Source organism: Pectinophora gossypiella, chromosome 13 (genome assembly GCF_024362695.1).
Source record: "Pectinophora gossypiella chromosome 13, ilPecGoss1.1, whole genome shotgun sequence".
Classification (NCBI taxonomy): Eukaryota; Metazoa; Arthropoda; class Insecta; order Lepidoptera; family Gelechiidae; genus Pectinophora; species Pectinophora gossypiella.
In genome coordinates, this window is record NC_065416.1 from 2,164,505 (window position 1) to 2,177,845 (window position 13,341).

Below are 13,341 nucleotides of genomic sequence, written 5' to 3' on the forward strand. Positions count from 1 at the left end.
TTAGAATAAGTTTATCCTGTAAATGTTTTGTGAATTTGTGTGCAATAAAGTGTTTTATTATTATTATTATTTGTATGTCTTTTTCATATATCGGGCCTATGGAGGCCCGGACTTATTATTATTATTATGAGAACGAATGATCGGTGGTAGGTGTAGGGCCAAGTAGTTAATGCCATCTGTGGCAAATGTACAATAAGTCACGTCAAAATAAAGGGTGGTAAGTAGGTAGTAAGGCGTGGGTCCCATCCATACGGCAAGACGAACACCGTTGGGTTTTAGTGGGTTGGCGGGAAATGAAATGAAATTTATTCGCTCTAGAGTGGTACAAAAGATCTATACATTATATCAATAAAAGTCCATCACTACTACTACTAGACTACTACTACTAGAGATCCTGGAGTCCCACATACTATTAATCCTTACATAAAATTTTCTATGAAGTGGGGTACCTAGGTATATCCTGAACTAAGCTGGCCTTCACATTGATGGTCCTGTGGGACTGAGAATACCACATTGGAGCAATTCATCTAAAAGGCCAAACATTTGTCTATGTAATAATAATAATAATAATGAACCGGGGATTGTCTTTGGGTGCATTCCCATAGTGCATACAGGGTCGCCGGTTGGTGTCACACCACATTTAGATTAAATTGTCTTAAGGGGCCTCTACGTGTTGGCTTCGGCCCCACGCACGCCTTCCAAAAGTCCGGGACTCCATAGTCCCGAGATATGGAAACGAAATACAAATAATAATAATAATAAAACGTTTATTGCATGAATTCGGGTTAGGTACATTGCAGATTACAGTGCATAAAAATAGTAGGTATCACCAAATTCTACTTTTTCAAGCATACACAATGAAAGAACGGACGGTACAAGTTACAACGTTAACTCAATCAATAACAATTAATAAAATACCTTAAGCTACCCATATCAAAAAAAAAGCAAAAAGCAATGTTGCGTTTTCAGATGAGTTGTTGAAATGTGGTCTTTTTAACCCCTCTGTTGGCTTGGCAACAACTTGGGGAAAAAATATAATGCTTATGTAAATAAAGAATCTAATTCGACTCAAATGCGATCATTTTCGTATTTCAGAACCCCGACATAGTTTTGGTGCACTATCTGAACGTCCCTTACCCTGATGACAACAAGCTGGCCACTGTGGCTCCCAGCTTGGCGTTGTGGGCTGACAAGAAGGAGTGGACAAAAGATGAGCTGGTTAGCCAACTCAAGCCGATGTGTAAGTATACTCTACTAACTCATACAATAAACTATAATACTCATCATCATCCATCTCCCGATTTCACAGGGTCCGCTTACCTAACCTGAAGATTTGACAGGTCCGGTTTTTTACAGAAGCGACTGCCTGTCTCACCTTAATACCCGCGAAGGGAAAACCATTCCAACGCAGGTTAGGTCACATACCTCCGAAACGCATTTCTCGGGTCGGGCTTCCTCACGATGTTTTCCTTCACCGCTGAGCAAGATAATCATTTATGATACATGAATGAATATGAATTGAAGAAAATCGTAGGTTTAGGCCTGTGCTGGATTCGAACCTGTGACCTTTCAGTGAGAGTCAAGCGTTCTTCCAACTGGGCTATCACGGCTGAGTGATGTTGTAATGAATAATGAACTATACTACTTCAAAAAATACTTAAAAGAAACGTAAATACTAATAAACGTTTATTTTCTGGTAAACAGCGACTTTACAAAATCACTCCGCCAAACTGAAATTGGACAATTAAGCCCTTTAGATCATATTCTATAGAATATAAGTGTAATTTACGATAGTTTGATAGGTACTTTTTATTTATATATATCAGAACATGTCCATAATTTGTGAGTAAAACTTCTAGTTAACTATGTGCTATGTTGTTAGTACCAAAACTTAAAATAATATGTTACTTAATATTCAATTCAAAACATACAAAATAAATATACATCAGTTTAAGACCATTTCTTGGCAGTGCCGTGAAATAGTGGAATGTAAAACCTTTCCTTAAATATTCAAAGTAACTAAATATTACGAAGATAATGCTACTTAATAAGATGAAGTACTCATAGAAGATGAATAAACTAAGGCCAATAATTACCATGAATTCTTAAGCGGACAAACAGTCTTTGCCTTTGTAGATCTCCATAAATTCAAATAACCTAGTGGCTAAGTCAAAGATACCCTCCCTAAATGCAAAGCAGAACCGGGAAGACCCTTTGTGAATATTAATGAAATCGACAATGAATATAATTTAATTATGAGAAATTAATGCGAGCGAAATTATTTAATGAAGAGTTGTGGGGTTATCATCGCTAATTAAGAGTCACGCTCTTGTCGGTGTAGCATTTTCTATTCTTGTCTATCAAAGGCCAATTACACATTTCACTTCCTTATAAGACACGACGTTCACCTTCTCTTTAATCTGTTCCGTGTAAGTTCTTCTTGGTCTTCTCCTTCCTCTCTCTTTTTATTTTTTTTCTCTCCTTTTTTTGCGGGGTTATAAAGTGATTAATTATTATATGTATATGAAAGTCAAATAGATAAAATATATATTTTTAAGTGTTATTAATGGAATTTCGCTGAAAGCCAAAAGCGGCGTTAAATAATTAAGTTTCAAAATGTTGATAATACATGTAACATCAGTGAACATAAATTAAACAATATTAACATGAATATGACCAAGTTCATTTATAACAAACATTATAGAAGGAAAAATTGAAGGGAAGAAAGGAAGGGGTAGACCTAGGATAACATTTATGAAACAAATAAAAGAGAAGGTGCATGTCGTGTCGTATTGGGAGGTGAAGGTTTTGGCGGGAAGAAGAGAGGAATGGCGATTACTCCACCGACAAGAGCGCAGCTCTTAAATAGAGAGAGAGAGAGAGAGAGAGAGAGAGAGAGAGAGAACCAAGTTACTTGAAATAATAAGAAATATTATCTTTTCCGCGAATTATGAGTTTAAAGAGTGCTTTTTCGAAAAATATATAAAAAATAAATAAATGTTTATTATAAACTTTCAAAAATATATTATTTCGTACCGGACTCTCAATTATAACTGACTTAGGAACATTGACGCTCTGATACGAGGTTGATCTTAGAAAAATGCGCAAAGTAGCATCTGGAGGCGCAGCCGTCGGGGAGTCAGCATCGTCTGTGTTTTTACCGACTTCAAAAAAGGAGGAGGTTCTCAATTCCACCCTATATTTCTTTTCTTGGAATATTATCTTGGTTAATATAGCAAATAATTCTAGAAAAGTCATTAATACCACTGTAAAACTCATGTAGAGCACAAAAAGTTTCCATTACACGCGTGTAATATTAGAATGACGAACACTAGTCAATGACAAAAATAATGGCCGCTTACCTGCTAAAGAATAAAAACTTATTTATGAAAATATTTCAAAAGTACTTATCTATAATATTTTCTACATTTCAGTCTTCAGCGAAGATGAGCCGGACATCAATAATGAGTTGGAGATTTCAGTAAGTATTAAAACTTTATTATACTATTACCCAACTGTACATACATTTGACTCTCTAACATAATTTTAATAAGATAAAGTTAACCGACTAGAATAACCGACAGAGGTATTGTATCGTTTCTAACATAATGTATTATTATATTATGCGCGACGCGATTCGCTAATCATCTATCACTATACGATACAACATAAAATCCATCTTAGGATTAACAATCAAGGCTAGATTAGAAGAAATTTGTCTTCTTATTACTTGTGGCGTTGGGGTCAGGGGTGTAAGTTTATGCATGTATGCCAAATAAAAACAATGTAAAAGAATGACTAATGAAGTGTCAGGGCAAAATGTTCCAGACGGCGGAGACGGTGGAAGCCATAGTGGGCCAGCTGATGGAGAAGCAACGAGCTGCCAGAGCTGCCGCTCTCGCCAGACAACTGGAGTGTGGCTGCCCCGACTCCACCTGCCAAGACTCCCGCACCTGCGCGCACCCTCTTCGGCGTATCCAAGCGGCCAAACCACCGCCTTCAGATCACCACGTCTCCTCCACCACCGGACCTTCGCCACGACCCATGTCGCAACCCCCACGGCAGTACACCAGAGATCACAGACCCACACAACAAACTGCCTCACCCCTACTATTATCCCTAGGACAAATACAAGGAGGCGGAGGGCTACTAATACTCAATGGAGCCAGCAACGCCACGCAACAACACTCATCACTAGTCTCACCATTATCAGTGACGTCATTCGTCTGCGAAGAACCCAGAGATAGGTATCGACAACAATACAAGCCCACCTTCGTACTCAAACGAGAAGTCCCAGACAGCCAACCGTCATCGTGCATCCGAAACTCAGATTCAACTTACGAAGTCGAACAAGTCGAAGAGAAAGTTCAAGTAAACTTTGATAGGAAAATAAAATTGGAGCCTCGGAGTAGGACCCAAGTTATAGCTAGCGCCCCCGCAACCCCGTCTAGATATCCAGATTTAGTTGAACGGTTAGAAAGTAAAGTTTTAACGGACTGTGATGATACGCTAGTGTTGCTAGGAACAGATGGCCATTTAGCGCCCTCTAGTGGATTCTTTGACGAAACTTTAGAACTATCACATGAAGACATACAGAAAACGCTATCAGCTAATATGCCAACATGTGAATTGGATAGAAGTGGAGTGAGATCTACAGAAACGGCTAATGTAATGGTATCAGGAATAGACACTATGGACTTTATAGAAAGCTGTGAAGCTGTAGCATCACCCACGCATGTTGTGGACGACAATGTTTTCGTGAATCTTGACGCATTTGATATGCTAGGAGATTTCCCTGAACTAGAAGTATTGGACCCCACTTCGATATCACATAATCCTGTGGTAAGTGTGTAATTTCAGTAAGTATCTGTTTATTTGGTCAGAACCTAAATTTATAAATTAGTTTCAATATAATAAAGGCCTATATTGAAGTTCTGTTTAAGGAAATTCTTTTAAATATAATCATGGAAATAGTTATGGATAGAATAGTTTCTTGGGAAATGTTGAGTAAGAACGATTCTAAGACCCTTCTTATATACTCAAAATATCTTAAAACAACAATTATTATATATTATCATGGTATACAGGCGTGATGCTATTATGTTGTTAATTATTAGCTATCTATGTCAAAGATGATAATTGAAAAAATAAACTTTCCAGACTGTAAATATCAAAACGCCAGTTGAAGAACCAGCAGAGAAAATGCAGACTGACTGTAACGAAGGTGCTCTGAGTATCACGGACTACTCTCCAGAGTGGGCGTATCCCGAAGGAGGAGTCAAAGTGTTAGTGGCGGGACCCTGGAGTGACACCACTGATCAGTACACGGTGTTGTTTGACAATTTCCCCGTTCCTTCGATACTTGTGCAGAATGGGCTTCTAAGGTGTTATTGTCCTGGTGAGTTCGGATTTCAATAGCCATCATGGTTTAATTATTAGATAGCATAATATGATAGATACAGGCCATTGGGTAAATAATCAGGACATCCGACTGTGAAAAAAATGACTAATAGAAGTGACTTCACCTAACCTTCAATGTAGCCATACGATATTTTTTTTTTCAAAAAAGAATTCGTTTCTGCCTTTAGATTACACTATCACTGAAGGTAATAATAGATATAAGCAATACTAATTTATCCGCCGCACAATTCTCCTCCCGAGAGTAGGAAAGTTCTTGGTGTTAACGTCTCTGATAACACCTTCACAAATCTCTAAATAAAAACTACTATATTAACCCTTGACAGCCCACGAAGCTGGCCTAGCAGCGTTGCAAGTAGCCCGAGGCGGCCGCGTAGTGTCCGACACCGTCGTCTTCGAGTACAAGGCCGGACCAGCTCCCACGCCTACGTCACCAGCTTCAGCGCCGCTACCATCGCTGGACTTTAGACGGTTCACGTTACTCCAGCGCTTGCAGCGGCTACACGGGCGGCTGCAGATAAAGAGTGAGCCTATGGACGAGAATAATCAGGTGGAGTGTTACTTTGTTTGTAATCAGGAAAAACTTTACAGCTCTACTAATACTGTGTATGTCATTGATAAGTAGTAAAGGTCTTGAAGAATAGTTAAGATACCCGATGCGACTACATCTTACCACCTTGATGATGTGACTCAGTTCTAATCCTTGATTACTTTAATAGTGACGGTGAAGTGTATGTAGCCTTGTCTTTAATTTAAACAGGTGAAAATGAAATACATTTATGGTGCTTACAAATTCTCACATTAAAGATTAGCTTCAAGCCGTTATTCCATTTTCAGATCGATGACGTCCAACTGTACTCGAACCCAAAATTCGAGGAGCGTCTGGTATCCTTCTGCCGATCACTTAGCAATCGCTCAGCTGGGACCTCTGAAGGTTTCACCACTGAACCTGGCGAGGATAGCTCGTCAATACTCCACCTGGCTGCGGCGTTGGGATACACCAAACTAACCACCGTCTTATTGAGGTGGAGACAAGACGACACAAGTCTAGCGTTGGAGAAGGAAGTCAATTTGGGTGCGCGGGATTGTGAAAACTGCACGCCTCTGGTGAGTTTGTCGCGGGATATTTTTATTTGATGTGATATAGAATTTGATGCCCTTAGCTCTTATATCAGTGATTGGTCGTTGTAACGGTATTCAAGGTATCTGTCTGACCTGTAAATGGATTGGACAAATATTTTAAAACTAAACTAATCCAGTACGGTCACTCGCGCCTGGTTGAATAGCATTACTACATTATGTACCATCTCTTATTCACAAGGACATGTTGTGCTTGGCAGTATGTATGACCTTTGAATACTGTTTAGAGGTATGTAACAAACAAAAATAGTCATGTCTCGTACATAACATACGGTATGTTATGTACGAGACATGACTAATTTATTTTAAATTTTATTCAAAAAAGTTTTTTTTCTGGGAATTAACTCGCCATAAATCATTAGAAAATAAGGTGTTCAAAAGTAACTGTGAACTTACAAAATCATTACAATCATTTCAGATGGTAGCAAGCGCAGCGGGCCACGTGGAGACAGCGGTGGTGCTGGCGCGGTGGAGCGCGGGCACGCGGGCTGAGGCGGGTGCGCGGCAGGCAGCGGCGGCGGCGCGGCGTGCGGGGCACGCACGGCTGGCCGCCATCTTGGATCGGATACACCCTCCCGCCAGAGACGGGGTGTTCTTGAAGCCGCATAGGTTAGTATGAATGATCTACTGTTTCCGAACTATTGATTGTTGACCTTGAAAACAGCTTTTTTCGATCAATACTATTGTTACCGTTACACCCTGGTCCTTGCTTCCTTTGATAGTCCTTGCAATAGTCAGAAGTCGATAGTATTGCTGTGTAACGATAGCATTGATACTATAGTTTATTTTTAAAACTATCGATAGACTAAAACAACACTAGGATGATCTTTTTCTTCGTGTCAACGGGTTTTATAGTGAAAGGACGATGAGTCAAAATGTCCGTCCCCCCACCAACATATTTCAGACATATCTCATTCGAAGCATTTTAACTAGTTGATTTTACTTGAAAGCATTCGTCAAACTACCTAAAGGCTGATATTTAGTTTGTCGAGTAAGTTCCTAATAAGAGTTTTTTGTTGTACACAACTAAGAACTTAGAGCAAAACAGGCCTGCCTGGAAGTCCGTGGTTAAGAATGATCAATCGAGATGTATATGAGTGAGTACTTTATTGCAACCGGGGTAAACACCAGAAAATATGAAGTGATGATGTCAATGTTTAGCAAGACTCTATTCTGCGTCCCTTATACCCATCTTATACCTATATTTTCTATCATTTTAAATACTACATAACATAAACAGCCTATACTCGTCCTACTGCTGGGCATAGACCTCTCCTCAATCAACCGGAGGGGGTATGGAGCATACTCAACCGGTTGGTGGAGGTGTTTGGGCTAGTAGCCCGGGGCCAACCGCTTAGCGTGCCTTCCGAAGCACGGAATCATCTTGGTGATTCAAGCATGCAATGTCCTTACTAAGCAAAGGAAAGTCTCACAAAATGATTTCGACACTGTCCCCATCAGGGATTCGAACCCGGACCTCCAGATCGTGAGCCCAACGCTCTAACCACTAGACCACGGTGGCTGTGTGTGTAAAAATACTACGTACGTACTTTCTAATTTTGTTCTTTTCTCTTTGAATTCCAGCCTATCGCAAAAAGGTCGAGCGGGCAGTCTTGAAAGTAACTTGGTGAAGCGACCTTCGATCGACAGTGGAATTAATATGGCTGACGCATTCCGTTCAAGCTCGGCCATTGACAAGCCTGATGGGAAATCCTCTGCAAGGTTGGAAATCCTTTCCGATATGTTTTGCAATTATTTTTTTATCGATAGTAATGAAAAAGAAAACCTAAATCAAAATATTTAATTTTTAATCTAAAGCGTTAATGAATAAGAACTAGTCGTAAGGTCGTAAATGCAAACTCATGCATGGGCCCTATCTCATATGAAACACCATGGTGGTGCAACCATAAGCGAGACACCAAGAAACTGTATGCAGTTGTCGAATGCTACCTCTTTTGTTGGTTACGCAACCAACGAGACACCAAGGGGTTTTAAAAAAGCCACATGGAATTAATTCATCCAAAAAGGAATAATTTGTCATTTGCGCATATGAAAGTAAAAGCGCTATGTCAACAACACATGTCAAATAGCAATCTTGTTTTTTTTTATGAATTGCTTCAATATGGCATTTTAACGCCCCCAGGCGTTGTTTGTTGGTGGCGCAACCGTGGTGACGGTCACACAGTTCAATTTATAATTTCGCGGGCCTCTTTTTTCTTATTAAAAAAAGAAGAGTTGTTTAAAACGCTGTAGAAACATGTTTGTGCGAATAAAATAGATACCTCGGATCTATTGTCAGGATCATAAATCTAAAAACTGTTTCAGATGGGAGCGAAGCATGTCACTCCCTTTAGACTCAGACAACTCCGAAGACAGTCTGGGAGACTCCAAGGTCGGCCGGCGTATGGATTTAGCCCTTTGTAAGTTGCTTTACAACCCAGGCCATTCCTAGTCAGTTCAATTTTCATTTGCTCATGATTATTTATTTATATCGGCACATCGCCTGACGGTTTAAGGTCGAAATCGTTTATTTACTGGTTGCTGCGTTCGGTACGAGGAGTAAAGGAGTTGGCGAGGTTGTCAGCTGTTTGATGTCGAGGGTAGTTCAGTTCCTTCTTGACTAATAAGTGAAATGAAAAAAAAAAAACGTGACAGTGTGGCTTTAGGGGGGAAAACATACAAAAAAGGAACGTAATCACAAAAGTTTGACTGGTAAAATCTCCATGCTAGATTTAACGATGAAAACTTAGGCTAGAATTTATAAATACAAGTGATAAACTAACTTTATCTATAACTGGGCTGGCTTTCGTATTGAAGGATCAGATTACCTGCAGTTTTATAAAAACCGGACCTGTATTTTTTTAGGTTAGGAAAGCGAGCCCTGTGAAGATGGGTTAACGCTATGAAGATATTAAAATGCTTGACGCTGTATAGATGATAATACGAATGAAGAAGGCGTATTGAACGCTAAATAGATAGGTAATGATTATGATTTAAATAAAAAAATAATAATATGATAAGCGCTAGTAAGTAGGGAAATAACATTGATAATACGAATGAACGATACGTACAAATGACGGAAACGCTAGGGCGAAGGTAAATGACAATGATAAAATGAATGAAGATAAAGCAAGGGATTAGGTAGGTGAAGATGATAATATGAAAGAAGGAACTGAACCCCTGGCGGCTGACAGTGCCCGTTGTCCAGGCGAGACGGCGCCCGGCGCGGCCAGCCCGCTGATTGACGTGGAGGCGCTGTCTGACTCCTCGTCCCGCTCCCCGCCACCGCCGCCGCCCGCAGGTCAGTGCGGCTGATACAAGCTGGTGAAATGGTATAGACGGTCCTAGAAACAAAAACTTCGTTGATTGAATTTGAGATGGCACACAAAGAGCGGAATATTCAGGTGCTACGATTTGTAAAGTCTGTCTTTGGCAGATGGAAAAGGGTAATGATTTTTGCGAATAAATAACTCATAATGACAATTTTTATAAAATTACCTAATTTTCCTAAATGAGTCACTAAACTTGGCAAGAAGTTGAAAGTTTCTAATGTGCGATATGCATCTTGGCATAAAAAACAAAGCATGATGTATTTGAAAGAACGAATTAGTATAATAGTTGGAACAAAAATTTGAAAAGATAGTAAAATGATCAAATATATGAAAGAGGTAAAACCAAATATAAATTTAAAATATCCACTACTTTCTCTTAGTTGTAATCTAGAGACCGTTCTATAACATTTCAAGTCGCAGCATCCCTCCGCTCGTCCTACTATCGATGTTGTGAATGTAGTAGTTGCATCGCCGCTCTGGCCGCTCGATCCTCTTCTTCTAACCAACGTCGTCTGCATATCTCTGTCCCTCTCTCTGTCGCTAGTCTAGCTCAAAGTGATCACTGTATTTTGGTAGACCCACTTGTAGATTCTTCTGTAACTGTATCCTATGAGCGGAGATCCTCAGTGTTGGTGTTAGTATATTTCTTATTAAAGTTAAACCGATATTTTTAAAACAAATCAGTTTTAAATAATATAATCCTGACGCGACTTCCTAAAGCAGTAACTTTATTTTGGAAATCAGCTTCAGCAATCGGTTCAACTTTATCGATGTTGTCTATCGATGTCGCTTTAAATGGTTCGTATCGGTCTATCCACAATCACTGTACTTCAACACATCGAATTGGCTTTCCAAATTCTTCAATCACATTTCGATACTCGTTGACAAAAGTCAGAACACAATTTGAATAAATCTGAACAACAATACGTATCAATATGACACTGCATGGTGGCTCAACCGCTTGCATGCTCGATATCTATATTATTGAACGCTTTTTATGTGTAGTTCTTAAACTTGCTTCTTCAATCAACGAAGGTAAGTGCTTTAACACGGTGATTTCAAGTTGACGGTTTGAATTGGATTTCAAAACTTCTGCGGTGTGCGAAATTGTTAAAATTGTATGCAAAATTCTATCGATAGATTAATGACAGAGTCAATATCAGCTAACATGTGTTTTCTTATATTGACAAGGTTAACAATGTATTTATTTGTAATGAGAACTTTTTACAGGGAATTTACGACAAAATTTAAGCACCGACTTTCTATGTGTGCATTTTGATGTATGCTATATAAATGTTGTGTGTAGACAGTATATCACTAAAGCTATTCTTTACAATGATTTTGCCAGTAACGTATTTCTGTAACCAGCCATTATTAACAACTTGCCGGAAGCCATACAACTTGAATTAGCTAGTTTTGACTAGCACTGGCCAAAAAGTTTTTATGTCGAAAGTCCATTGTCATAACACATTTAATCTGATATCAAAAAAAAAAGTTAATATTCATAACACAGTTTAGATACGCTTGAAAGTGACTGATAAAGTTTGTTTCTGGCAGAATCATATCAATAGAAAGGCCTCACCGAAAATTTGGAGGGGCGTTTCTAAATACTTGTCGGTATCGTACGAGATCCCACTTCACCTCAAAACTTTCAGGGGAGCAGGATGACCGAGTGTTCACACTGGCGGAGCAGATCATAGCCGCGATGCCAGAGAGGATAAAGGTATGATACACAATACAAAATTTATTTTCATTTGTGTGTTATAATAATATGGATGATAACCAACACTTTCACTAGCCTGATTGAACTTTCAAAAGCCTGATATAAAATAGAAGATATACACTGATAGTAATACGAGTAATAACGTTCCGTTTATTGACACGCTGTGCGTTGCGCGAAGTGTCTAAACGTCCATGGCAACTTTTTTGTGTGAACGCTCTTAGTAGTCATTTGGTTACCTGGAAAGTGTTTTGGATAACATCATGAAAACATCATCAAAAGAGAGTCCTAATTGATTTTCTTATCACACAGAACGAAAGCTCGTCGCTTCTCTCGGGGCTAGAGAATGGCTCGGGTGGCGGAGAAGACACCCTGATGGTGCCACTACTCGATGACAGCACCACCTTTAGCAGCGAATTCAGCTTTGAGTTCTGCGACAACACGTACAGGTTGGTGTTGGTGAGGAGTAAATCGCCAAAGGCCACTGACATGGCCCATGGAACGACTACATACTAAATAGCAGCCGGGACCGACTGCTTAACTGGATCATATTACCTTTGGACAATCGGGTGATCAGCTTGCAATGTCCTAACCAAATTAGGCATCACAAAATGATTTGAACATTTATGACGCCACCGGGATTTGAACTCCGGAGGTTATGAGCCCAACTAATACCATTGTAGAAAGTGGTCAATGAATTGTCAATTAATACACTATCACCTATTCCACCCAGATACTGTGGAGGTTCGACTCCTTGTTCGTCAGGGTCGGTGTCCCCAGGGTCAGCCTTGTCCCCACCACCGCCGTCGCCCCGGCCCTTACCATCAACGCCGTCAGCCACCTTGCAAGAGTTCCTGAATGCCACCACGCACTTTTCTAGTCTTACTTTGAACGGTGAGTATAATTACTTAAGCTATTAATATTGCTTCTACATAAAGAGTAGGCTGAGGTAGATTCGCATTAAAAACTAAATAGGTACCCAATATCTCACCCGCCAAGGTTTCTGTTTTCTTTTTATTGGGTAATTTATTTACTTCTATTAGAATTACATGTAAAGCCGTATCGTCGACTCCCTGTGCCGTCGCTGTTATCATATGTAGCGTTATTATAATGAGAAAGCTCAAATGTAGGCAACAGCACTATTGAGTGTTCCGAAATTTTGACAGTTCTCCATACTGGCCCCGATTCCTGCAGACATCTCCTAATTTCATTTTATGTTATGCCTGTCATTTCGGATATGTCATTCGGAATTAAAATATTTTCTTCTTTCATACTTTTTAAAACATTTTTTCCGTAGTGGGGTTAGTCTTTAAACTTATATTTTTAATCTGATAGTCCTTATGAAACCACTGGTGAAGTTATATTTCTTTCTTTGACACAGACCGTGAGCAACGTGAGTTGTACTCGGCAGCCATAACAATACAGAAGGCATATCGTCAGTATCGGGGTAGGCAGTTGCAGAGGCGTGCCGCGGCCGCCGCCATCACAATACAGAACTGTTATCGTCGGTATAAACAGGTATGACTGACCTTAAGTTGTAAGTTAGTAATGACAGACGAGGGTGACAAACCAAAAAAGTGACAACACAGTGAGTGACAGAATGTGTGGATGAGTGAGTGTGTGCGTGGGTGGGTGAGTGAGAGAGTTAGTGAGTGAGTGGGCGAGTGAGTGAGTGAATAGTGGGTGAATGATTGAGAAGGTGAGTGAGTGAGTGAGTGAATGCGTGAGTGG

General features: G+C 39.8%; 1 protein-coding gene across 2 annotated transcripts in view; it reads left to right on the forward strand.

Annotated features, from left to right (window-relative positions):
* The window catches only part of LOC126371692 (calmodulin-binding transcription activator 2), a 273,169-nt gene that overhangs the window by 249,095 nt on the left and 10,733 nt on the right, over positions 1-13,341 (forward strand). The window contains exons 7-20 of one of the 2 annotated variants that reach the window (XM_050016993.1): positions 1,096-1,240; positions 3,435-3,481; positions 3,814-4,842; positions 5,161-5,398; positions 5,745-5,968; positions 6,256-6,525; positions 6,977-7,167; positions 8,143-8,280; positions 8,884-8,978; positions 9,767-9,859; positions 11,546-11,613; positions 11,923-12,059; positions 12,344-12,504; positions 12,992-13,128. In XM_050016993.1, the coding sequence (XP_049872950.1) occupies positions 1,096-1,240; positions 3,435-3,481; positions 3,814-4,842; positions 5,161-5,398; positions 5,745-5,968; positions 6,256-6,525; positions 6,977-7,167; positions 8,143-8,280; positions 8,884-8,978; positions 9,767-9,859; positions 11,546-11,613; positions 11,923-12,059; positions 12,344-12,504; positions 12,992-13,128 (2,973 nt within the window). The remainder of the gene's footprint in view (positions 1-1,095; positions 1,241-3,434; positions 3,482-3,813; positions 4,843-5,160; positions 5,399-5,744; positions 5,969-6,255; positions 6,526-6,976; positions 7,168-8,142; positions 8,281-8,883; positions 8,979-9,766; positions 9,860-11,545; positions 11,614-11,922; positions 12,060-12,343; positions 12,505-12,991; positions 13,129-13,341) is intronic. The other variant, XM_050016994.1, reaches the window with a different exon arrangement.